General features: G+C 37.4%; 2 protein-coding genes across 6 annotated transcripts in view; one reads left to right on the top strand and one right to left on the bottom strand.

Annotated features, from left to right (window-relative positions):
• The window catches only part of etfbkmt (electron transfer flavoprotein subunit beta lysine methyltransferase), a 49,085-nt gene extending 29,002 nt beyond the window's left edge, over window positions 1–20,083 (top strand). Inside the window, exons 4-6 of one of the 5 annotated variants that reach the window (XR_009513650.1) lie at window positions 3,217–3,410; window positions 10,497–10,593; window positions 20,065–20,083. Coding sequence is in view for 2 of the 5 variants with exons in the window: in XM_059977802.1 (XP_059833785.1) it covers window positions 10,310–10,363; window positions 10,497–10,516 (74 nt within the window). In the remaining 3 variants the exon portion in view is untranslated. The other 4 variants (XR_009513649.1, XR_009513648.1, XM_059977802.1 and 1 more) reach the window with 4 other exon arrangements.
• Window positions 62–21,655, bottom strand: amn1 (antagonist of mitotic exit network 1 homolog (S. cerevisiae)). Its single transcript, XM_059977797.1, has 7 exons — window positions 21,038–21,655; window positions 18,568–18,700; window positions 17,585–17,726; window positions 11,733–11,950; window positions 2,335–2,391; window positions 990–1,101; window positions 62–378 (listed from the first exon to the last, which is right to left on the bottom strand). The coding sequence occupies exons 1-7, from the start codon at window positions 21,070–21,072 to the stop codon at window positions 305–307; spliced, it is 771 nt and encodes a 256-aa protein (XP_059833780.1). The 5' UTR covers window positions 21,073–21,655; the 3' UTR covers window positions 62–304.
• Between the last annotated feature and the right edge of the window lie 4,015 nt (window positions 21,656–25,670).

The raw sequence follows: 25,670 nt of genomic DNA, 5'->3' as shown, positions 1-25,670 counted from the left end.
TATAATACAATACATCACACTTTCTTTTCTGATACTGTATTTAAAAGTAAGAATCCAAAGATTTCAAGTAGATTCAAATTTATTTTACCAGTACATCACACCAAAGCAATGGTAACACCAATATTGCATACAACTAAATGCAACATTCCACATAAAGATAAATTCTATACTGTGGTCAGCAAGTTAAATAAAAATAATTAATTTATAATTACCTAGTCACAAATGTTCAGAGCAACTGTTGGTAGTGCATGAAAATTACAGAACACGTTAATTACCATCTATTAAACAAAGGTTTAAAAAAAATTCAGTAAACAGTCCATGTCACTTGCTTCATTTGGTTGGGGTAGGCTAATTGTTCCAGAGCTTCTCTTGAACGATCTGAAAACAGAAAAGTGTAGCACACTTGAAGAGAGCAGTTACGTCCCTTCGCTAATGTTTTTGGTGTCTCTTGAAAATCCCAATACTGATTCAACAACTGCCAGTAACATCCAGTACCTCACACAGAAGCCCCTTGCCCTAGAGCCTGGGCTGAGTGCGAGTAGCCTCACTGATTTTGGGAGGCATCCAAGCTGCACTCAATCGTGTTCTTGTCCCAGGTGAAGAAAAATAAGCCAGGATTCCCTCTCCCCATTGATAGTGACAATAGCTCATGTATGTATGAGCATGAGCTGAGAAAAGGATATTACCTCTTCAGATGATTAAAACTTAGATACAAGGCTTGCAGGCAGCACTTACAAATCTCAGAAACGAGGGTGTAGCAGGTAATTTTTTTTCCCTCTTGTCCAGATCAGAGGGATGCAATTGTCGAGAAGAGGTTACCTAACTTAGCAGGTCCAGAGACTGTCTAGGATACTATTGCATAGCTGAATATCAAGCAGAATATGTCATGTCCTCAGTGAGACATTGACTTTGTCTTGTATTTCAAACTGAGATGATGCAATCAACAAAATAAAAAGCATATGCATAAGGCTAATTGTGTTCCAACTCACCTGTGATAAGTGGGCAACCATGGAAAAGAAGAATGAAAATATGGGGACAGAAAATGAGCACATTTTCCACTGCTTCATCTGTCAGGTTCACACAACGATCCATATGAATCTCCTAAAGAAAAGGTATCCTCACATTAAATTTAGAATAAGTGAAATTCTCTTACTGTTGCCAGACCAGCATCGGTCTACAACCTGCTAATTTTCAAGCGATGTTGCAAAGGCGGGGAGAATTATTTTTAGCTGCTATGGTTATTGTTCAAATTCACAAATTCAGAAATCTATTTTTTGCATGGAGCAAAAGTTAATAAACAGCAGTTGTAAGGAAATTGTCTAAAATAATGTCCTAATTTACAAATATCATGAATATTCATCCGAACAATAGTAACAAGGGAACATTTCTCTCTAACTTCTCTTCTGAAACATGGGATGTCTGACAAAGCAGCAAGTCTAACAATGTGACTTGGCAATAAAACTATTGTGCTGTCTTTAGAACAGTTACATATCACTACATACATTCTTACAATCAGGTAAGCAAGCGTGGGCACTTTGAAAAGCAAAATGGTGCAGACAATTGAAATCTGAAATAAAGCTAGGAAATGCTGGCAACACTCATATGATGAATAGTCAGTGACCTGAAATGTTTCTCTCTCCACCAGTGCTGCCTGACCTACCGAGTTTCCCCAGCTCAGGCATTTTACTGTAGCAAATTTTTTCAGTAATTTTCCTTTTGAACACACTATAAATGCGTTGTATTTCAAATTAAATGAAGATAGCTTCTGCGTCACCACTCATCTTCGTGAAACCCAAATTTTCTAATGGTGCTGTTAATTATCTGTGCCGACAACAAATGTGCACTCAGTTTAGGTTTATCTAAATTACAGAAATTCAAAACCTTCTGAAATCCGAAATTAAAAATAGTACCATGACTGAAACCTAAACAAAATAGTAATTTTAGAGAAGATTAGATTTTAGAGCTGGATTAAAATTCTCCAATGCCATCATTCTTTTCCTCGCTATCTACGGTTCTTCCTCAGCTTCCTCTCCCTTCCTGTACACTGCTCAAAATATTCCAATTGTCATCATTGTCACTTTGTTCTGGATCAGGCTACTACCCACTCCTCCCTGTCTCCGCAGATTTCCCTCCTCTTCAAGTCCAATCAAAAGAGCTGAAAAACAGAGTTCATTGCTTTTGAGTAGCTAACCTAGTCACGTCCAATTGCAACACAGATTACTGTAAGACTAAATGCTCCACATATTTTTGCAACCCAGAGTTGTCAAATGTAAGAGAGAGAAAACCTTGATATGGATAAATTCATACAGAATCATGAGCACAGAAACAACTTACTTTTAAATTCTGTGAACACACTCCATTCACCAACCCAATAACACCAGCATCAGAAACCTGACAAGTTAAAAGAGAAATGATGATTAATAATGCTGTGAGAAAGCATGGTTTGAAACTAGTTGTAAAACAGGAGTGGTCCTAAAAGTTCTTGAATGTACTGTAGAATGTGCATGTGCCTTACAGACAACGTGAAAGGTTCTGTATATTCTTACAGAGAATGGGATGGATTTGATCTTTAGCCTGTATATGCTGCCTGGGTTTATTCCATGTCTGCTGTTACTTAATGTAGCACCTGTGAGATCTACTGTACTCAAGGCCTTGCTGTTCTGAAGCACAACGTACCATAAATGGCATCCTGTCTTAGACAACAGACCTTTGTGTGACATACCCAATAATGCTTTAACGGCTTTTAATGCTTTTAATGCTTTTGGCTTTTGCTACTTTACACACATACTGGAAATTACATTAAATGATCTTGAATACATATACTGTATAAGCATTATTTTACATGCACAACTACTTTATAATGTATTATTTTGTATACATAATAAAGAATATAGAAATACTTAACCTGAATTTACCTTTTTAAATCAAAGTCCATGGCTCAATTCAAACAAATGAGGTTGCCTAGCTGATGTAAAGCCAAAGAGCTAGAATCAGAGCATTGTGAAATCTAGCTTCCAGCATGTTTCTATTTTTCACACTCGGATGTGAAGATATGGAAGTTGAAGATGCATAGTTGGGAGTGGTTCCTGTGGAATACCTGGCCACACTGGAACTTGATCCCACCTCCTGTTTTTCTGATGTTTATTATTATTATTATACTATTGAGATTATCAAAGAGTAATGGTCACTGATCTGCTTTTCTTTGTGAATGCACAGATTTCTTACTTGATAAACTTCCCTAGGGAGCAACCACTCTCAAAAGGCATGGTTTGAATGTAAACGTTGATGATCAGCAGTCTCAGACTCCAGAAGAGAAAAGGACATCGAAGTCAAGCTCAATATGGTTGTCATTTGCTGTCCACATGGCAGGAATCAGATATGAGAATGAAAGAAGAAACTAAGTGTTGGAGGTAACTTATCCCCTCAAACTTGCCCAACCAGTCTACTATATACGATCTGCTCCAAGCCTCCTTTCCTCTTCTGCGCTAGTTCTCCATATTCCCAAACTCTTCCTATTTCCAAAATCTATTAACACACCTCTTTAAACACCTCCAATTATGTAGGGTGGCATGGTAGTGTAGCATTTAGCGTAATATTATAGCGCTAACAACCCGGTTCAATCCCATTGTAAGTAGCTAGTATGCTTTCTGTGTAATTGTGCAAGTTATTTCCCCGGGTACTCCAGTTTCCTCCCATATTCCAAAGATATGCAAGTTAGTAGGTTAATTGGTCACATGGGTATAATTGGGCAGCATAGGCTTATTGGGCCAGAAGAATCTATTACCGTGCTATATCTTTAAATAAATAAAAAATAAATAAATGATCCTGTCTCCACAATTACCCAGGGTAGAGAATTCCATTAATTCATCACCTTCTGTGAGAAGTTGTTCCTATTCACCTCAAATTTAAATGACTGTTCCTTAACTTGGCAATCACATCACTGTTCGAGATTCTGCCCGTAGTGGAAATATCCTGACATTGACCCTGTCATGCTCCTCACTGTGCTATACTCCAAAGAATACAGATCTAATAAATTTAGTCCCTTGTTACAGGAAAATCCTTTTATCCCAGGCCTTAGTCTAATGATTAGTGTAAATAGATTCTTGACTCCTGTTTCTTTATGTAAGTTATTCCCCATCACCCCATGCAACTGTACATGAGCTACCCCTGCACAGACTGAAGAGAACTTTGTTGGTTTGATTGATGCAGCAATGCTTTGGACAAAACCCATTGGGTCACTGGTAAAACCACGAAGCCAATTTCAAACTCATTGAACTAATATCTTGCTAGTCAAATTTATTTTTCTGTGCTTCATCTCCGTAACATTTGATATTTTGTGGGACTACCAACTCTGGTTTCATATGTGTCTAGCCACCTTCAATCAGTCACCAATGGCCATTTGTGCATTCCATTACTCACAGCAACTGCACAGTGAACACATTATTTGCCACTTGCTGGATAGTCACCTGGATAGTCATATGGTCTCTTCTCCATCTTGAATATATTTAAAGCTATTCAGAGCATGTTCAAATTAAACAAAAATAAAGACATTTTGTTTATAAGTTTTGTTTGCAACAGGGTCGAGGAGACTCAGAAGCCATAGCATTTTAATAAGGTATATTCCCATTACACCAACCCATGTCCCTCAAATTAATTTGTTATTAAACCAAAGAGTTAAATTATCTATAACTAAATTAATAATTAGGTCAGAATTACTAATTATGAAACTACCAGATGGTAAAAACAAAACCATCTGATTTAGTAAAGGCTCTCAGGGAAGGAAATCTGTCATCATTATTCAGTTTGTCATGTTGATAACTCCAAATTCATCTAGATCACTGGTAAACTGCCTCATTAGTTCAAGGCTAACTAGGGATGGATAATAAATGCTGACATGCACTTCTTCAAACAAATATATTAAGTATTACTTTGGGGTGCTATAGGGAAACAATTACAATTTATTCCCAAGTCAGGTAACAATGCATATGTTAATTTAAATCTATCATTGGGTTTTATTACTACCAATTTTGTGTACCAGCCAAATTATATTCACTTAACCTACTTACTGACTGAGCTCATCAGTACTCCAAATATAGAACATAGAATATTACAGCATAGTACAGTCCTTTTGACCCGCAATGTTGTGCTGAACTTTTAACCTACTCCAAGATCAATCTGATCCTTCCCTCCAACATAACCCTCCACTTTTTCTATCAGCCATGTGCTATCTAAGAGTTTGTAAAATGCCCCAAACAGTAGTTTGTGCAGATTCGGCATGTCATCTAAAATTTTGACAAATTTCTATAGATGCACAGTGGAGAGCATCCTGACTGGATGTATCACAGCCACTAACACTAACCAGTGTCCAAGAATAGAAAAGCCAAAAAAGTAGTTGATACAACCTGTCCATCACAGGAGAAGTCCTCCACCATTGAGCACATCTACAGAGAGTTCTGCCACAAGGAACCCCACGATCCAAGCCACGTGCTCTTCTTGTTGCTGCCGTTGGGAAGGAGGTACAGGAATTTTGGGTCGCTATACTACTAGGTTAAGGAACAGTTGTAGCCCTTCAACCATAAGGCTCCTGAATCGATGTGAATAACTTTATTCACCTGAACAATGAATGGATTCATATGGACTTACTTTCAAGGACTCTACAACTCATGTTCTCAGAATTATTTATTTACTATTTTACTATCATTATTATGTCTTATTACATTTTCATAGTTTCTCTTGACTTGCACAGTGGTTGTTTGACAGTCTGTGTGTAGTTTTTCCACTTAAAATCTTGAATTTCTTTCTTCTGATGTGAATGCCCATAAGAACATGAATCTCGGGGTAATATATGGTGACATACACATACTTTGATAATAAAGTTCCTTTGATCTTCAAGAAGTTACAATCACTTCTGCATTTTAAAGCACCTGATGCTCATAACCATGACTTCTCTAACAATGCAACAGTATAACAAGGCAGCATCATTAATTGTCATACATGGAAACAATTTCAAAACAATTAATGATTGTACAATTTAGTAAAAAAAAATTTCCAAAGTATATTTGCATAACTTCAAAAAGCCACAAGCTACAAATATCATGTATTAAAGATAAATGGGTGAGTTTGTGCAATGTTGCAGCTCATAGTTTATCTCAAATAGGGAAAAAAAGGACAGTTGTCTTATTCATTATCTATTAAATCTGAATGGCTCTTAAATTTGAGCTGTTGCAGAAGTAATTACATTTAATCATTTTTATCCTTTAAAATGCATTTTTAAGGCTGAGATCTATTGATGTTTTAAAACATTTATGCATTGCTCACTAAGTTATTTTAATGTAGACAATTATGAACTTCAAACACATGGTTAGTAATGAGACAACAATTAAAACAGTAAGCAATATTTGCAACAAAAGTTTTGATGCAAAATAACTGAGAATAAACTATCAAGAACTGGTAATCAAATTCTGAGCATTTTGCTTTATACAATTTGCAACATTTTTATACTTTACAGTGGATTCCTAGAGTTCTGTGTGCCTGAGGAACAGTCTTTGTTGTTTCTTTTCTCTAGGACATTCTTCTTAGTTTAGCTGGAGACATTCATAATGATTCATTGATGATGATTTTTTTTTGATTTGCTCTTTGTTTTACTTGATTTTTATCTTCAGGCAGTCCAAAATCATTTATATGGTTATATGATACAAACTCAAATGTCCAAACAAAGCAATCACACAAGAGGAAGCCAAATTTAAAACTGCTGCTGCTTCTTTTAAACTCCTGAATAAAACTCAAAACACCTCCCTATGTATTAAAGAGTGCTATATTTTAATGAGGGGATAAGAAACTGCAGATGCTGAAACCTGAACCAAAAGCAAACTGCTTCAGAAAGTCAGTGGTTCAGGTAGCATTGACAGAGGCACAGTACTGATACAGGGTTTCAACTCGAAATATTGACTCCCTATGCTTCCACAGCTTGAGTCAGGTGCTAAAAATACTACTTGTATGCAGTTCATTTAAATAAATAGAATCCTTCAATGTGTTCTGCAATGAGATGTATCAAGACAGATGAGAAAGGAGATGGCTCTGAGTGCGACAACAAATTTTCTTCATCGCTAATTTGCTGTTGCTGCACTTCCTTCTCAAGAAGCATCTCAAATGGCAAGTTACAAAGGTAAGCTTACAGTTGGAAGAAAAAGTTTGTGAACCCTTTTGTGAACCTGGTTTTCTGCATTAGTTATTTATAAAATGTGGTTTGATCTTCATCTAAATCACAATAGCAGACACAATCCATCTAAACCAGGGATTGTCAACCTGTGGCGTATTGGATGATTAGAAGTGGTGCATTGCACCCCAGTGATAATAATAAAAAAGTAAGCCTACTCATGCAAAGAGTATTAACCAAAAACCGATTCATAGGAAAAAAAAGATCTATAACAGGAATTCATGTAGTTTAGAGCTAGAAATGGGTTTTACTGAGAATAAATCTAAAACTTAATTATTTTTAGCGATTTTATTGTTGCTGCACATCTTTTGGTGAATATTATCTTCTTTCACATTAATCTGTTTTCAATCTTAAAAAATATTCAATGAGTCAAACTAGGAAAGAAGAACCTTTTGTTCTGCGGTCGTTCCCTAACTGTTCAATACACGTTTGTTACTTGTTTGATCCTGAGGCACCAAGCGTCTGCATCAGTAGTGCGTCGCAGGTTTTTGTCAGTCAGTTTACAATTGACACTCGTGTGCTACGGAGTTGTGCTTTGTTCGTCTTTTGTGAACATTTGCAGTTTTGTGATCTTTGCAGGATGCCCACTCCTAGAAGAGTAGCAATAGTACTGAATTTCTTCCATTTGTAAACAATTTCTCTTACTGTGAACTGATGAACACTCAAGGCTTTAGAAACGCTTTTGTAGCAATTTGTAGCTTCATGCATCTGTACAATTCTTCTGCTAAGGTCCACTGAAAGTTGTTTTGATTGAGGCATGGTGCTGATGCACCATCAATAACTCTCGGAGACGTGAGGTGAGGGATAGGCTTTTATTAGCTGAAAGAGCACTATCAGCAGCAAGAGACCACCACACAACATCCTGGAGACTGAGGGAGGAGCAGTGCCTCCGATCGCCTTTATACAGGGGTCTGTGGGAGGAGCCACAGGAGCAGTCAGCCGTGGGGGGGGGGGGGGCGTGCCCAGACAGATATATGTAGTTCACCACAGGTGCACATAAACAGATCTTTTTTTTTAGAAGAGCAGGCTCTGTCAGTAACCTGACTGTGTGTGTCTTTTTTTGAAAAAAACAGGTCAGGGTACCTCTATGACCCACACTTTCAATCTCATCTCATTGATTGGAACATTCGACTACAAAAGGCTTTTGTGGAAGGCATCACTCCAGAGGTTCACATACACTTTTGAACTAAGTGTGATTGTTTAAATAGTGTTCTCAGTATTGACAAGTAGTAGTACAATTGTTTGTGCTATTAGTTTAGGTAGATGGTGGCTGTCTATTATTCTGACTTGAATAAAGATCAGACCACATTTTATGAGTAATTAATGCAGGAAACTTCCAAAAGAAATGGTAGAGGCAGGTTTGATTTTGTCATTAAAAAAAAATTGGATAGGTATATGGACAGGAAAGAAATGGAGGGTTATGGGCTGAGTGCAGGTAGGTGGGACTAGGTGAGAGTGAGCGTTCGGCATGAACTAGAAGGGCCAGGATGGCCTGTTTCCAATGCTGTAATTGTTTATATGGTTATATGGAAACTATACATAATTGCAAAGGGTTCATAAACTTTTCCTTGCAACTGTACATTAAGGGAAGTGAGGAAGCAAGCTGACACTACCTGCAACTTGTAAGTAAATCAGGAATGCGAAAAGGGTAAAATGTGAAAGATATAACATCTTCAATGTTTACAGGACCACTACTGGGCACAGATTTAGCAATGTAGGACAACTCTATGTGGGCTATAGCAAGACCATCATGGATGATAGTCAAAGATGGAAGACATATGTGGGACTAATGGTGAATAAAATATTGGATTGATGTCTCCTCCCTTCTTTTCTCCCCCCTTTGTGATGGCAAGAATGTTCATTCAATTGGGAAGTTATGCAAAATTAAATAAATAAAATCCAGCACACAGGCATAAATCTGAACATCTGCTGGGTCATTTTGCAAGGTTCACCTAATACAATCAGACAGATGAAGCATGCTTATAACCTGCTCTATCTGATATCATGTGGCAGTGTGACTTTCTGTCTATACATTGCATGCAAGGTCCACATGACATCAACAAATAGACCTCATTGTTCTATGGTAACTTTTGTTTATTGTGGTGGATAAAATAAACACAGTGCAGCAGAATTAAGACTTGTCTTCACTAGACAGCAATGTTTGATTTACTGCTATTGACTGCACAACTCCTGAACTTAAGGGAGTAGAATCTTTATTTACTGTGTTGACAAGTTGTATATTATGCATATAGTCACTGGGACTGCGCCATAAATAAACCTCCAGTGAAATACTTTATCCACTTATTACTTGTTGGCAGAAGAAAACAAACTCTAGCCTATCTTTACCAACTATCAGATGGAAAACAGTAACATGTTGCAAATATTTCCATCAACACTTGGCAGAGGCTAGATGCATAACTATTTATCATTATGGTTGTCTTGACAGACACCGGCAATGTAGTCCTTGGCTACTCAGACATTTCAGACCTTTAAATTCCTGGATGTCACTCTCTCAGAGGACCTGTCCTGTACCCATCATATAAATATATTTGCAAAGAAAGCACGACAGCACCTCTACTTCCTCAGCAGAAATTTGGCATGTCATCAAAAGCCCTCGTAAACTTATATAGATGTATGGTGGAAAGTGTGCTGACTAACTGCAATATAGCCTGGTATGGGAACACCAATGCCTTTGAGCGGAAAATCCTACAAAAGGTAGAAGATTCAGCCCAGTACATCATGGGGGTAAAACCCTCCCAAACATCAAGCACAGCTATATGAGAAGTTGCCATAGAAAAGCAGCATCCACCAAAGATTCTCACCATCTAGGCCATGCTCTCTTCTTGCTGCTGCCATCAGATAGAAGGTACAATTGCCTCAGGACTCACGCCAGCAGGTTCAAGAACAGTTACTACCCCAAAACCATCATGCTCTTAAGCAAAAGGGGATAACTACATTCATTTTACTTCTGGTGTTCCCATAACCAATGGTCTTACTTTAAGGACTCTATCTTGTTACTTCATGCTTGTTATTTATTGCTATTTGTTTCTATCTGCATTTACACAATTTATTGTCCATTGATCCCATTTACAGATTTGTCAAGTATGCCTGCAGAAAAAAAAATCTCAGGGTTGTATGTACTAACATGTATGTAGTCTGATAATAAATTTTACTTTGTATTGCACGTGTTTATGTTCAAAAAGCAGTGTTTTTTTAAAGTCACTGATAGTTGGCAAGAAATAAGCAGCAAGATAATTTAGAACTGTTTTGTTCACTCTAGTTTCAAGAATTCAGGCTTGAGATCCCAGAAATGGCCAGGAGTGAAAATGAAATGATTTTGCTACTTCAACAAGTTAGGAACCAAGAAGAATTTGAAGGTATCAACAATCATCTTGAATGTTATAATGAAAATAAAGATTTAGAGGATGTAATTATTACAAGTATTTTATGAAGCAGTGCATTATCTGCTCTAGGTGTATATGTTGATTTTGTTCATTTACAGTCAATCAAAAAAACATGGTGGCATACACTGGATGAATTCCTCCATCAATAACTAAAAGAAACTAATGCACAGTTTTATAGTACTGTAGTGGTAGTATCTAATTTATTCTGATTTCATTTAAGTACATAATTTGTTACTTAGTTAAACAGCAGTTTGTCTTTTTTATATATCTGTTTAACTACTTTCATGAAACTTTTGTTTAATTGGGGCAGCTGCTTAACTGGGCCAAAATGTATCGATCCTGAAGTGTCTCAATTAACCTGAATCCACTGTATATGAACAGCATAACCAATATCAGAAATCACTATGTCAATTATCCCTTACAGTTTAGGGGTTAATTACATCTATTTATGTGATTTCGCCGTAATGACTTTACACAACCCATGACAAGTTCTGATAAAAAGCAAATTTCAGCTGAGAGGCTGGATGAAGGACATCAGTCTGAAACATCAACTGTTCATTCCTTTCCATAGATGCTGCCTCACCTGCTGAGTTCCTATTCTGGATGAACTGGGACTTTTTCCTCCCTGGAGAGCCGAAGGCTGTGGGCTGACATATAGAAGTATTTAAAAGCATGAGGGGCACAAATAAAGTGGATGGTCACAGTCTCCCCTTCCCCCCAAGTGGGAGGGGTCCAAAACTAGAGGCCATATTATTAAGGGGAACTATTAAGGGATCCAAGGAATAACTTTATCCACTCAGTGAGCTGCATGGAACGAGCTACCAGAGGAAGCTACGTAGACAGATGCAATTACAATGCTTAAAGGATATTGGACAGGTACATGGTTAGAAAATGCTCAGAGGAACATGGACAAAATTCAAGCAAATGTGTCAATCTCAGATAGACATCTTGGTTGGCATGGAAAGTTGGGCATGTTTCAGTGCTGTACAACTCTGACCAGTTTGAACAAGCCAAGGCATCTTACCCTCTGGGCAGGGGCTATGAAAGGATAAAGAAATAGAAGAGGGGACACAAAATATAAAGAACATATTATATTACTAGTATCAGTGTACCTTTGTGGCTGAAAAATCAACACTGTGCAGAAACCTGCAGTTCTTCCCCAGTGCTTGCAAGCTGGCATCGGTGATTCCTAAGCAGCCACTGATGTTGATTATCTGTAGCATTCTGCATTGTTGTGCGAGGGCCACAATCCCTTCATCTGAAACATTCTGGCATCTTCTGAGGCACAGTTCTGACAAGTGGGGACAGGACGAAGCAATAACTTTTAAACCTGCAGAAAACCACATAATCAAAGGCTTCAAAGGGAGCAAAACATCAATAATCCCCAAAACAAAAACTAAATCCTAGCTCTGGTACCTTGATATAGAGTGAATATCAAATAGATGCCTGTGTAGATTTCTTGCATAGCTGCACGTGACTAGTGCTATTTCGTATGGGTCAGTGTTGCAACCACTTCTTATCATGTCATCTGCCAATGATGTAGACGACAGAACTGATGGTTTTGTGGCCAAGTTTGCAGATGATACAATTATATATGGTGGTGGGGGGGGGTTCAGTAGTGTTGAGGAAGTAGGGAGTCTGCAGAAGGACATGGACAGATTAGGAGAATGGGTAAAGTGACAGCTGGAATACAGTGTAGGCAACTGTATGGTTGTGCACTTTGTTACAAGGAAAAAGGGCATAGACTATATTCTAAATGGGGAACAAAGTTCAGAAATTAAAGGTGCAAAGGGACTTGGGAGACCTCGTGCAGAACTCCCTAAAGGTTAACTTGCAGGTTGAGTCCCCTTTAGGAAAGCAAATGCAATGTTAGCATTTATTTCGAGAGGACTGTAATATGAAAGCAAGAAAATAATGCTGAGGGTTTATAAGGCATTGATCATTGACAATATTGAGAGTAGTTTTGGGCCCCTTATCTAAGAAGGGATTTGCTTGCATTGGAGAATGTTCCTGGGAATGAAAGGATTAATGTATGAGGAGTGTTTGATGGCACTGGGCCTAAACTTGTCGGAGTTTAAAAGAATGACAAGGCTCCCACTGAAACCTATTGAATACTGAAAGGTTTAGATAAGGTGGACACTGTGAGGATGTTTCTTAGAGTATGGGGAGTTTAGGACTAGAGCACAGCCTCAGAATAAAAGATCGTCCCTGTATAACAGAGATGAGGAGGAATTTCTTTAGCCAGAGTGTGGCGGATCTGTGGAATTCATTGCCACAAATGGCTGCAGTGGCCAAGTCATTGGTTATCTTTGAATAGATTCCAGATTAGTAAGGGCATCAAAGGTTACAGAGAAAAGACAAGAGAATGGGATTGAGAGGGATAATAAATCAGAAATGATGGAATAGACTCAATGGGTCAAGTAGCCTGTATCTGCCTCGGTGTCTTATGGTCTTAGAGAGTCTGAATTACATGCAAAAGATTTGTTAGATACTGGAAATCTTGAGGAAGACACACAAAATGCTGGAGGAATTCAACAAATCAGTTAGCATCTATGGAGGGGAATAAACTGTCGATGTTTTCAGAGATCCTTCATCAGGAATGAAGGGTCTCAGCCCAAAACATTGATTGTTTATTCCCCTCCTTATATGCTGCCTGACTTCTCCTCTAGCATTTTGCTGTCCTTCTGCAGACGCTCTGCTTCCTTGAAATCTACATGCTTCTCCACAAACTTGATTCAAAACTATAAATTTAGTCATTCAGATTGTTAAACTTAAAATGTGAAAAGTGGCAGACCCAATACTAACCATTAGGAACACCACTAGTTACCGTGAGTCAACCTGAGAAGGCCCCTTTATCTCCCTTTTTTTTGCCTTCTGACAGTCAGACAATCGTCTATCAATGCTAGTACCACACCTCTAACATCACAGGCTTTTATTTCATTTAACAGCCTCATGTAGCACCTTGACCACGGCCTTATGAAAATTCAGATAAACTATCCAACTTTGTCTTTTTTGTCTGCTACTTCCTCAAAGACTTCTGCCTTTTAAAAAAAAATCATATACTCCTAAGTACCCTAAAATGGAGTCTAAAATCTTAGCAACCACTGAAATCAGACTAACCAGACAATAATTTCCTGACTTTGGCCTCTCTTCCTTCTTAAAGGGTGGTGTGACATTGGCAACATCATTCCTCTGGAACTATTCCAGACTCTAGTGATGTATTTATTTATTATTATTGTAAAAGAAATAAATCACTAGAGCCTGGAATGGTGCCAAAGGATGAAAACTTGCCCTTGCAATCCAACCATTAAGATTCTTGAAAGATCACTACTAATGTCTTCCACAACCTCTTCAGCTACTGCTTTCAGGACCCTGAGCATAGTCCATCCAGTCTAGGTGACTTATCCTTTGGATCTTTTGCTTCTCAAATATCTTCTCCTTCGTAGTAGCAACCATACTGATTTCAGCCCTTCTCTTGAATTTCTGGCATGGAAGATACTAACCATAAACTTACCTCCTAGAATACAGATAGAAAATGGAGCTAACATGCAAGATTACATCAGGGTGGAAATGAACAAAAGAACAATTTTTTTTAATGGTTAAGGACAAAATGAAAAATGGCACCAAGATAGTGATCAATATGAGAGAGTAAAAGGAGGATCACAATTCTGTCTGAAATAGAGAATGTTCTACACATCTCAGAATCAGACACATCTTGGATCCATACAGATTCCCACAGCAACACATTTTGTTTGGGAGAAGTTAGAGGAGTCAAAGAAGTTGGAACAAACAATTTGAGATGGTGGGAACCCAAACAAAATAGTGCAGAGAGCATTCAATAGGCCAAGCAGATCTATAAGAGAAACAGTGTGATTAAAATTGCAGATTTGAATTTAACAATATCAGGTAAACAACCGTGTCCAGCAGGTATTATTTTTAAAGTAATTGTTACAATGACAACTTTGGTTCACACCCTAACACAGACATGTTATCTGCTCTCTCTCTCTCTCTCTCTCTCTCTCTCTCTCTCTCCACCTTTCCCACTTATGGGAAACTAAAAACAAATGTTTATTTTCTCACTTTTCCAATTCTGATGGAGCATCCTTGCTCAAAATCTTTGACTCTGTTTTTTTCTTCATGGATGCTGTTTGACTTGCTTAGTGTTTCCAGCATTTTCTGTTATTTTGAAAGCAGAAGTTATTTAATGTGGGAAGTTTAAACAGGCAGGGAAAGGACTCTGATGATGGGTATTGGGCTGGGCATTCATCTAACTACAAAGAAAGGGCTTTAGGGTCTAGGAAGGATTAGATATCCGGGCTGAAAATGAAGGTGCTGGGAGTCAGGAGACAAGAAACTATTAGAATGGTGGATACTGACAAAATGAATGCATGTTTTGATCAGCAGAGGCTGGATAATGGAGAATCAAAGTAGGAAAAGTGCATTCTGCAGGACGAGAACAAGCTGTAGTAACCAGAGGTCCTGCTTATGCATTGTAATTCATTGTGAGACTATGTTGTTGGAGGATCTGAAGGACAGAGGAAATAAGGTCAATTGCTTTAAGGGGAACTATGGCTTAATGTGACAATGGCTCAAAAAGGGTTATGAAGAAATGTCAGAATTCAGGTTCAACCTCTGAAAGATAGAAGTTGGTTTCTGCAAAGTACAAGAAGACCACTATAACCTGAGGGTTTAACAATAAAGTTGGCATTAGGTGTCAGGGAATGGAGCACTACATTCAGATTAGGAAAGCTTGAGTGAGTGAATACTGGAAGAATTGAGTCAGTCAATATCATATTATTGGTTTTCCATGGAAAGATCTAGAAAGATTACAAGGATAGTGAATCAAAATTCTGAGGTCGAAAGATAAGGTCAACTCCATGGAGCGAACACATGGGCCAAAAGTGGGTAAAAGGTGAAGGTGGCAGAAGAAGAGCTCAATGTTGTGCTACAGTCAAAACACACTTAAGTACTAGTGTAATGGAATGAAGCTATGGCCTTTGCCAAATGCTGATTATTCAGTGGAGAGGGTTATGTCAAAAAGGGATGGTGAAAAAAGCAAAGGATACGTTTGGGAGAAAAGATGGCAGTCAAAGGGAAAAGAATATCTAAAGTGACATTTGAACATCTTGACTTTTGCAATGTCTGATGCCTGAAGAGCAATAAAAAGGAATTGCAGACTGGAAAAGATCAGAGAGCAAACACGAGGAAATCTGCAGTTGTTGGAAATTAAAACAACACACACAAAATGCTGGTGGAACGCAGCAGGCCAGGCAGCATCTGTAAGGAGAAGCACTGTCGATGTTTCGGGCCGAGACCCTTCATCAGTCCTGACGAAGAGTCTCGGCCCGAAACATCGACAGTGCTTCTCGTTATAGATGCTGCCTAGCCTGCTGCATTTCACCAGCATTTTGGGTGGAAAAGATCAGAGATGTTGTAGAGAAAATAAAGAGCCTGCAGGCTCTAGTGCATGGCTTTAAGGCTTTAATTTGAGAAATACTGAATAATTTTTAAAGTATCATGGATCATTGAAGATTCTAGTCAAAAACTTTTCTAGAATGCATACAAAAACAAAAACAAAATCAAGCAGGGAAGCAAGGATTCCAAAATGCAAAGGGAGGAATTTCAACTGAAATCTACACAGAATAATTTTGAACTGAAGAGATTTGCTAAGTAAAGAGATATGGCTAGAAAATGTGTTTTGGTAAATGTCTCATCAAATACAAAGAGAAAATTAAACCAATTAAGAGTGAACATGGAAAAAATTATGCAAATTCAGCCAGAGGGAAATACTGAACATCTTCGAGGCAGAAGTTCTGAGAAGTGCAAATGGACCAAACAACTGCAGAAAAGTATATGATGCTCTATTATAAAATAATAGGCAATAAAATACTAGAAATCCCAGCTGATCAGACAGTATCAACGGAAAGAAAAAAAAGTGTTAATGTCATCTTCCTTTTTCCAAATCTGTGTTTCTTAAGAAATCATTAAAATTACTTGGTTTATATCAATTCAGCTCATAATTATTTATTAAAAAGTGGTTAGACCAACCATGAGGGATCCCACCAATTGACATAGAGGCACCTCAAAAACAGTTCTTCACTGCTACTCACTGCTTTCTGCCCCTTAGCCAATTTTGTATCCATTCCTCAGTTTAATTTCATGGCCTTCATTTTTCCTAACTTTTCTAATTAAATATTTTATAAAAAGCTTTTTAAAAGTCCATGTGTGATTCAATTGCTGATACTTAAATAACTCCACTAACTTGGTCAAATGTAATCTGTGATGATCTTCAATCATTAGTGCACAAGTTGTACAATGCCAAAAGAATCTTGACCTGAAGCAATGTTTACAAAAATTGTCCACTACTAACAATAAACTTAATTACTTGTGAGGTCTAACTTTGATTGTATATTACTATTTATATTCCAAGTGTTTTAACACTATGAACATCAATTATTTGAAATGCTCTTTGTAATGTGGCAATAGTGTCCTCTGCTTAGCCTGGAGACACTATATCAGCTCAAGTTTGCTGTCATCCTGTTCTTTGTGAGCATTGGAGCAGGTCTGAATTCCAAACGTCTCAGAAAATCATTGAATTTTTTATACAAGAGCTGTACCTTTTTCCTTTTCTCCCATTAATAATATCTGAACCTAACCTATTTGCTGGGAACCTTCTAAAACATGTAATAATTATGCCATGAAGCAATCTGTTCTTAGACTATTATAAAAACATGTAACTACTGAGGCACATATGGAAATATTATAATTTGATTTCCATCCCCATTTACCTCTGAGAATTGGAAGTTTATGATTTTAAAGTTGCTTTGTGTTAGCTAACTTATTTTAACCTTTACACACTCTTGCCTTTGTACATTATACAGAATTTTGTAGCAAGAGTAGTTGCCTTATTTCACTTCTAATTCCTTAATCCATCATGGTGTTCAAAATGAGCTATCAGAAGTACCTTCAGAGGTTATAGAGAGCTTGCATTCAGTGGAACTCAAATTAATTTCCCTCAGCTGAGTGCAAATCTGAAGCATGAGCAACCCTTGATCTGTAATATTGCAGTCACGGAGATCCAGTTTCTGGAGGCCTGGGTGTAACACCTGTAAACAAAGCATCTGATGTCAATACACATGTTAATAGTCTTGGAAAAAGTTAATTAAGCAACATCTGTAACTAACAATAAGAATGATCTGCACTGATTAAGTTAAACTGAAAATATTTTAGTGATTATTTATTTACAGACCTTCCGGCCCAGGAGCCACACCACCCAGCGACCTACCTATTTAATCTACCATAATCACCGGACAATTTACAAAGAGCAATCAACCTACTAGCTAGTACATCTTTGGACTGTGGGAGGAAACCAGTGCACCTGGAGAAAACCAATGTGCTCACGGGAAGGACAAATGAATTTCTTACAGACAGCATCAGAATTGAACTCCAAACATTGATGCCTTGAGATGTAATAGTGTCACGCTAACCACTAAGTGTTAGAAAGTGTTTATTCAGAAAACTTAATTAACAATAACATACTAGTCAGAAGCAATATTTATACAGATAAGTTGGAAGAAAGGAAACCAGACTGCTCAACTAATAACAATCGGCTAAGATGACTAGAAATTCAGGATGTTCACAGGTGTTGGACAAGGATGAAAGGCTTGGTTAAAATGCATCATCCACTCTTTTCACAGCTATCAAAATTCAGCATCAAGGGATACTACTTATATCCCTAAAGGGTTTTCATGTTTCTAAAAATGACACTGGCACCAAGTCATTTACACTGGATGGTTCTATATGAACAATATACGTGTCTGATACAAAAGCAGCAATCCCAAGAGGCAAAAAGGTTATTATAAGAGGAATGATCAACCGCTGACCAAGAATGGATCGAACAACTTTAGTGTTACCTTCACTATGTAAAACAAATTGTTGTTTGCTCACCTGACTCATATTCTCATCTGTAATAATTCCCTGCAAGCTCATTATTTTAATTAATTTGTCTTTCAGATTTGGTGGCAGACTTTGCACTTCAGTAGCATACCTAGAAAATGATTTTACCAGAGTGCACACACATCTAAAAATAAAAAGAAATATGACAGGATAAGATTATATGGAAGGTGAAGCAAACTTTCTGAATGAAGCAGAGAAGCATAGAACATAGAAGCAGAGGAGTCTGGCAGACCTCTCAATAAATGGACTTTTCCCAAGTTCATCTGAAATGCTTTGGTTTTTTTTGTAACATTTGTTATTTAGTTAAACTCTCCCAAATAGCCTAACGTGTTTTTCTTTATTTTTCTGTAAACTGCATCATTGCTTCATGTTCCAAGTAAATATCAAAGTACATACATGTCACCATAGTCAAACCTGAGATTTGTTTTCTAGTGGGCATACTCAGCAAATCTACAGAATAGTAACTATACCAGGATCAGTGAAAGATTATTCAGAGTGCAGAAGACAACAAACTGTGCAAATGCAAATATAAACAGCAATAAGTAACAGGAATATGAGATAAAGGGTCCTTGAAAGTGAGATAACTGATTGTGGGAACATTTCAACAATGGGGCAAACTATCCCGTGTTACTCTGGAGCCTGATGGTTGAGGGATAGTAACTGTTCTTGGACCTGGTGTTACAAGTCCAGAGGGTCTAGCACTTTTACCTGATGGCAGCAGCGAGAAGAGAGCATGACCCGTGTGGTGGATATTTCAGATAATAGATGCTGCTTTCCTATGATAGCATTTCATGTACATGTGCTCAATGGTTGGGAGGACCTTTACACATGATGTACTAGGCCGAATCCACTACTTTTTGTAGGGGTATTTTCCATTGAAAGGCATTGGTGTTTCCATATCAGGCTGCGATGCATCTAGTCAATAAACTGTCCACTACACATCTATAGAAGTTTGTTGAAGTTTTAGATGTCATGCTGTGATGCACCATCAATAACGCTCTCTGAGATGTGAAGGTGAGATATCGGCTTTTTATTCACTAGAAGAAAGAACAAGCAGTAGTTGACCGCCATACTGCATCCTGGAGACTGAGGGCCGGGCTCAGGCCTCAATCGCCTTTATACAGGGGTCTGTGGGAGGAGCCACAATCAGTGGGAGGGGCCACAAGAACAGTCAGCGGGATGGGGGGTGGGGGGGTCCAGACAGGTACATGTAGTTCACCACATGCTGAATCTCCACAGACTAAGGGAGTAGAAGAGCTGCTGTACTGTTTTTTTTAAAGTACTGGTTTAGTCTTTTAACAGGACTAAAAATACTTCTAATACTTCTAATAATGTTTGAAGCACAATTACCCATAAGTAGTTTGATCTGATTTGTTCATTTATTATGATTATGTCAGGAGTCTTAGTTGAATACAAAAGCCTGGTTTGTGACAAATTATCTAAGTCTTTAATTATAAAACTGATTATCTTTATGGCTTTTTTTTGCAGTCAAGCAGCAGAATTATACTGGTTTGTCATTCTTCACAAAAGATAAAACTCCCTGTTCCAAAGTGAACTGAACCTTCAGCTTGAATTAAAATTTAAGGACCACTGGACTACTTTTATAGCTTCTCTGCATCACAAACTTATATCATAAAGCCAAAAGGTCACAATCATTCTAGATTTTGCCTCTGCTTGATAGTTCAACCCAGTCTCCACTGCAACATATACAACGCAGCTGAAAGATGTCAAACCAGCGAGGATGGACAATAACAATATGCAGAGGAAAAAGGTGGAAAGAAAACAACGTGAGTGTTGTAAGAAGTGGATGCATGGGTAGTCAAACGCAGCAAAGAAACCTAGGTGAAAAATGCATCGAGTTGGGGAATAGAAGACAGATCACATTCACAGAAGGGGTGGGGGCGATGGGCTAACAGGGTATGGAAAAGGAGAGAAGACGGAGGTGGGGGAAACTACAGGACAGAGAACCAAAGAAGCTGGAAATTTGAATTATTAAGCAGGAAAGGTTCAACAGGTCAGAGAATAACCGCTAGACTGTACTTGCGGTAAGAGAAATACTTTAACGTTTCAGGTCTGCATCAGTTTCAATGAAAGGACTTAAACGTTTATTGTTTCTCTGACTACAGGCACCCGGCCAACGAGGGGTGGAGGGAGAAATGTGTGTGGGGAGGGTGGTAAACAAACAGGGGCAGGGGGAGGAGAGTTGGAGGGACGTCGGAGGTGGCTGAAAGAGTTGGGGTGATGTGACAACCACATAGAGGGAGGAGGTATGGGCAAGAGAGGGTGGATCTGAGGTGGCAACGGCCAAAGAATTGGAAGTGGAAGATCAGGGAGGGGAGGACGGGGTGTGCGGGTCGCTGAGCTGAGGGTGGTGGGGTGGGGGGACACGTACCCCACAAGATTATCCATAGGGGAAGGGAATGGCGGAGGTTTCACTGGTGCGCGCAGTGCCGACACTTACAGATCGAGCAAGGAGGATCCAAACACCTCACCCATCCCCGAGCACCAAAACCAAACCGTCACCCCCACGGACGGCACCCGGAACGCCGCGAAACGGAGGGTGGGGCGATGGCATCATGGGAAATGGAGTCCAACTTGCATCATATGAAAATGGAGTCAAGCGCAGTGCATTCATGGGAATTGTAGTTTTACCGTAGAAAGCAAATCAAGGTATTTCAAACAAAATGTTGGTAGAACTCAGCAGGCCAGGCAGCACCTATAGGAAGAAGTATAGTCGGCATTTTGGGCCGAGACCCTTCGTCTTATGAGGTAAAGTTAGCAGAGCTGTGACTCTTCTATTTGGAGTGTAGAAGAATGAGAGGGGACTTGACAGAGGTCTACAAGATTATGCGAGGCATAGATAGGGTGGATAGCCAGTACCTGTCTCCCAGGACACGAGTAGCAAACAGCAGAGGGCTTATGTACAAAGTTAAGGGGGGAAGTTTAGGGGATGAATCGGGGTAAGTTTTTTACACAGGTTGTGGATGCATGGAATGACTTGCCAGGGATGGTGGTGGAGACTAAAACATTAGGGGTATTTAAGAGCCTTTTGGACAGGCACATGGATGGAAGAAAAATGGAGGGTAATGGGGTATTGTGAGTTTAGTACTTTTTTAAAGGAATATATAGGTCAGCACAGCATCAAGAGCTGAAGGGCCTGTACCTGTGCTGATCTAGGAGGTAGCACCACCACCCCTGCCCCCTGCAACCCCCATATCCTCCGCTCCCCCCCCCCCCCCCCCCGTCAACCTCCAGGGGTGTATGTATACAGGATATTTGATTATGAAGGAACAGAACAATTTATTTGGTCACATATTGAAACTATTTACACACACATATAAATAATGTAAATAGCTTTTCGATTTCTTTTTCAAACTTTTCTTCTACTATGATGTGGCTTGCTTGGCAGATTTGAGCATTTTGCCAGATGTCTCAACCTCACAGCAGTCTGTGTCAATGAATTTGCTAATTTTGCAAGACATCAGATTCACAAGTGTCTAACAAATGTCTACAAATCCAACTGTTATTTTATCCTGTGTTTCATTATAGTACCTGGCTAAAATGGCACATTCTTTCTCACACATGATATCATTACTTTCATCAACCAAAATACTGTTTGGCCTTTTTTCTGTCCAGATGAACTTGTACAGATCCTTTGAACATTAAGGTTCCAGTGGCGTATTTACAACAGCTGCTGTCTTGGTTGATGAGCAGGCATAGTTTTTTCCCATATCTGAATCAGGAAACATTTTCCTGAATAGCTTGCCTGTGCGCTTACACACCTGGAATGGCAGGTTATGCTCAACGATGAAAGAGGTAAAGTACACCTCAGCTCTAGTAACCTTCTGTCAGACAGACTTTGGTTTTCTCCTGAAAAGAACTGTGAAACACTTGAGCAGCCTCCCCTGCAATTAGCCTCCCTGATACGTTGTGGTTCCTAAAGGAAATAGAAGCATAAGGTGTATCCTTATTATATTGTCTTATGCAGAAAAGTGACATTAAAATATGTACTTATATTATCATGGAGCCATTTTTTTTATTCTATTACAACTTTAATCAAGTCTACAGGGATTTTGGCCTCATCACGTAGGACATCAATACAGTAGCTCCTTAGCAGCTGGCCAGCTAGTGTAAGTAATGTTATCTATGCTAATAAACAAATGACACCTGTTAAACTCACCTCATCATGTCTTTCACAGTCATTTAACCCACCAAGGGCAATAGAAAAGTCACTTGCAAACAGTGCAGCAAGCAACACTCATTATTTTTGACCCCTATTAGGCAGGTGTACATTTTAGTGTAGTCTGAGGTGAAGTACCAATAAAAGTCTTAGATTTATCCAAAATGATTGAATTTTAAAACAAGACCAAGTAGAATGTAAAAAAGTTCCAATTTCTTGATTACATCGAAAACATTGGTCAGACATATTTTAATTTAATCTATTTATTTTCTGTGGTGTTATATATAATTGATGTAAAAATTATATTGTACTAATCTAAGTTGAACATTTATTGTATTTATCATACTATCAGAACATAATCTTGACCAGCTTTTTCCATCGATTTTAATATTCAAATCAGATTCCCATTTTTGTCTTGATTTATGAATTCCTGATTTAATTGTCTGTTTTTGAATCAAATTGTACATACAAGATGTAAATTTTTTAATTTTTCCTTTTTGAATTAATATTTCTATTTCACTAGGTTTTGGCAACAACATTGTTTGACCCAGCTTTTCTTGTAAATAAGCCTTTAATTGAAAATAACAGAAAAGCGTGTTGTTTGATATTTTATATTTATTTTTTAATTGATAAAACGACATCAATATACCTCCTTCAAAACAATCACCTATATATTTAATCCCCTTTTGGAACCAATTATGTAAAAGTTTATTATCTATTGTAAAAGGAATAAGCCTATTTTGAATTAAAGTTCTTCTTGCTAATAAAGATTTCTTTATCTCATCGTCCATATTTACCTTATTCCATAAATCAATCAAGTGTCTTAATATAAGAGATACTTCTTTTCCCGTATCCATTTGGATTCCCATTTATATAAAATCTTCTGGTATGTTTTCTCCTATCTTATCTAATACTATTCTAATCCATGCCGGTTTTTCTTCATCAAAAAAAGACGCAATAAATCTAAGTTGATTTGCTTTATAATAATTCTTAAAATTTGGAAGTTGTAACCCTCCTAAATCAAATTTACATGTCAATTTTTCCAATGATATTCTTGACCTTTTTCCTTTCCAAAGAAATTTCCTTACATATTTATTCAGTTCTTGAAAAAACTTCTGAGGCAATTGTATTGGTAAAGTTTGGAATAAATATTGCAGTCTAGGAAATATATTCATTTTTACAGCATTAACTCTACCTATTAATGTTATTGGTAACATCATCCATTTATCAAGATCCTCTTTTATTTTTTTAAATAATGGCAAATAATTTTGTTTATATAAATCTTTTACATCATTATCAACTCCAATACCTAAATATTTTATCCCATTTATTGACCATCGAAATTGAGTTACTAATCGACATTGATTATAATTTCCTTTGGTAAGGGGTAAAATTTCACTTTTATCCCAATTTACTTTATACCCTGATACTTTCCCATATTCTTCCAATCTAAAAGATAATCTTTGTAAAGATTGCAATGGATTTGTTAAATAAATCAAAACATCATCAGCAAATAAATTAATCTTATATTCTTCTTGATTAACTCTAAAGCCCCCCCCTTCCGCCCCCCCATGTCTGAATCTGTTCTAATTAATTCAGCTAATGGTTCTATTGCCAATACAAATAAAGCAGGTGATAATGGGCATCCTTGTCTAGTTGACCTCATTAAGCAAAATGGTGTTGAAATCTGACCATTTGTAACTACTTTAGCTTGAGGATTAGTATTTAAGGTTTTAATCCATTGTATAAAAGATTTTCCTAACACATATTTTTCCAATACCTTAAATAAAAAATCCCATTCCAATCTATCAAATGCTTTTTCTGCATCCAAAGCAACTGCCACACTCATTTCCTCTCTTTTTTTGTGCCAAATGAGTTATACTAAGTAACCGGGTTATATTATCCATTGATTGTCTGTTTTTAATAAAACCTGTTTGATCCATATGTATTAATTTTGGTAAATATTTAGATATTCTATTAGATAAAATTTTTGCTATTATTTTATAATTTGTATTCAACAAAGAAATAGGCCTATATGATGTTGGTTTTAAAGGATCTCTATCTTTTTTTGGCAATACAGTTATGATTGCTGTTAAAAAAGATTGTGGGAGTTTATGCATTCTTTCCACTTGATATATTAATTCCATAAAAGGAGGAATTAATAAATCTTTAAATTTTTTTATAAAATTCAGGAGGAAAACCATCTTCTCCTGGGAATTTATTACTCTGAAGTGATCCTAAAGCTTCTTCAACCTCTTTTAACTAATGCTTTCTGTTCTTCCAGATTTAATTTTGGAAGGGTTATTTGTGATAAAAATTTATCTATCTCAGCAATCTTATTTTGTGATTCTGATTGATATAGTTCAGTATAAATTTTTTTCAGTTTCATTAATTTCTAAAGGTTTATAAGTAAACTTATTTACACTTGTTCTACTTGCATTTATTGTTTTGGAAGCCTGTTCTGTTTTCAGCTGCCAAGCAAGAATCTTATGTGATCTTTCACCTAATTCATAATATTTCTGTTTAGTTCTCATAATTACTTTTTCTGTACGATATGTCTGGAGTGTATTATATTGTAATTTTTTATTAACAAGTTCTCTTTGTTTTTCTTCTGTCATATATCTTTGAGATTCTTTTTCTAACTTTATGATATCTTTTTTCAATTGATCTATTTCTGCCATGTATTCCTTCTTAATTTTAGATGTATAACTTATAATCTGACCCCTTAAATATGCTTTCATCACTTTCCATAATACAATTTTATCCTCAACTGCATGTAAATTTGTATCCAAAAAAAATTGAATCTGTTTTTTTGATAAAATCACAAAAATTTTAATAAAATTGAATTAAATTTCCATCTCTAGATTGATTCCTCCTTATCCATCATTACCATTGTCATTATCAAGGAGGAATG

Source organism: Hypanus sabinus, chromosome 8, assembly GCF_030144855.1.
Source record: "Hypanus sabinus isolate sHypSab1 chromosome 8, sHypSab1.hap1, whole genome shotgun sequence".
Taxonomy (NCBI): domain Eukaryota; kingdom Metazoa; phylum Chordata; class Chondrichthyes; order Myliobatiformes; family Dasyatidae; genus Hypanus; species Hypanus sabinus.
The sequence above is the reverse complement of the archived record's forward strand: the minus strand, read 5'-3'. Positions and strand labels throughout refer to the sequence as shown.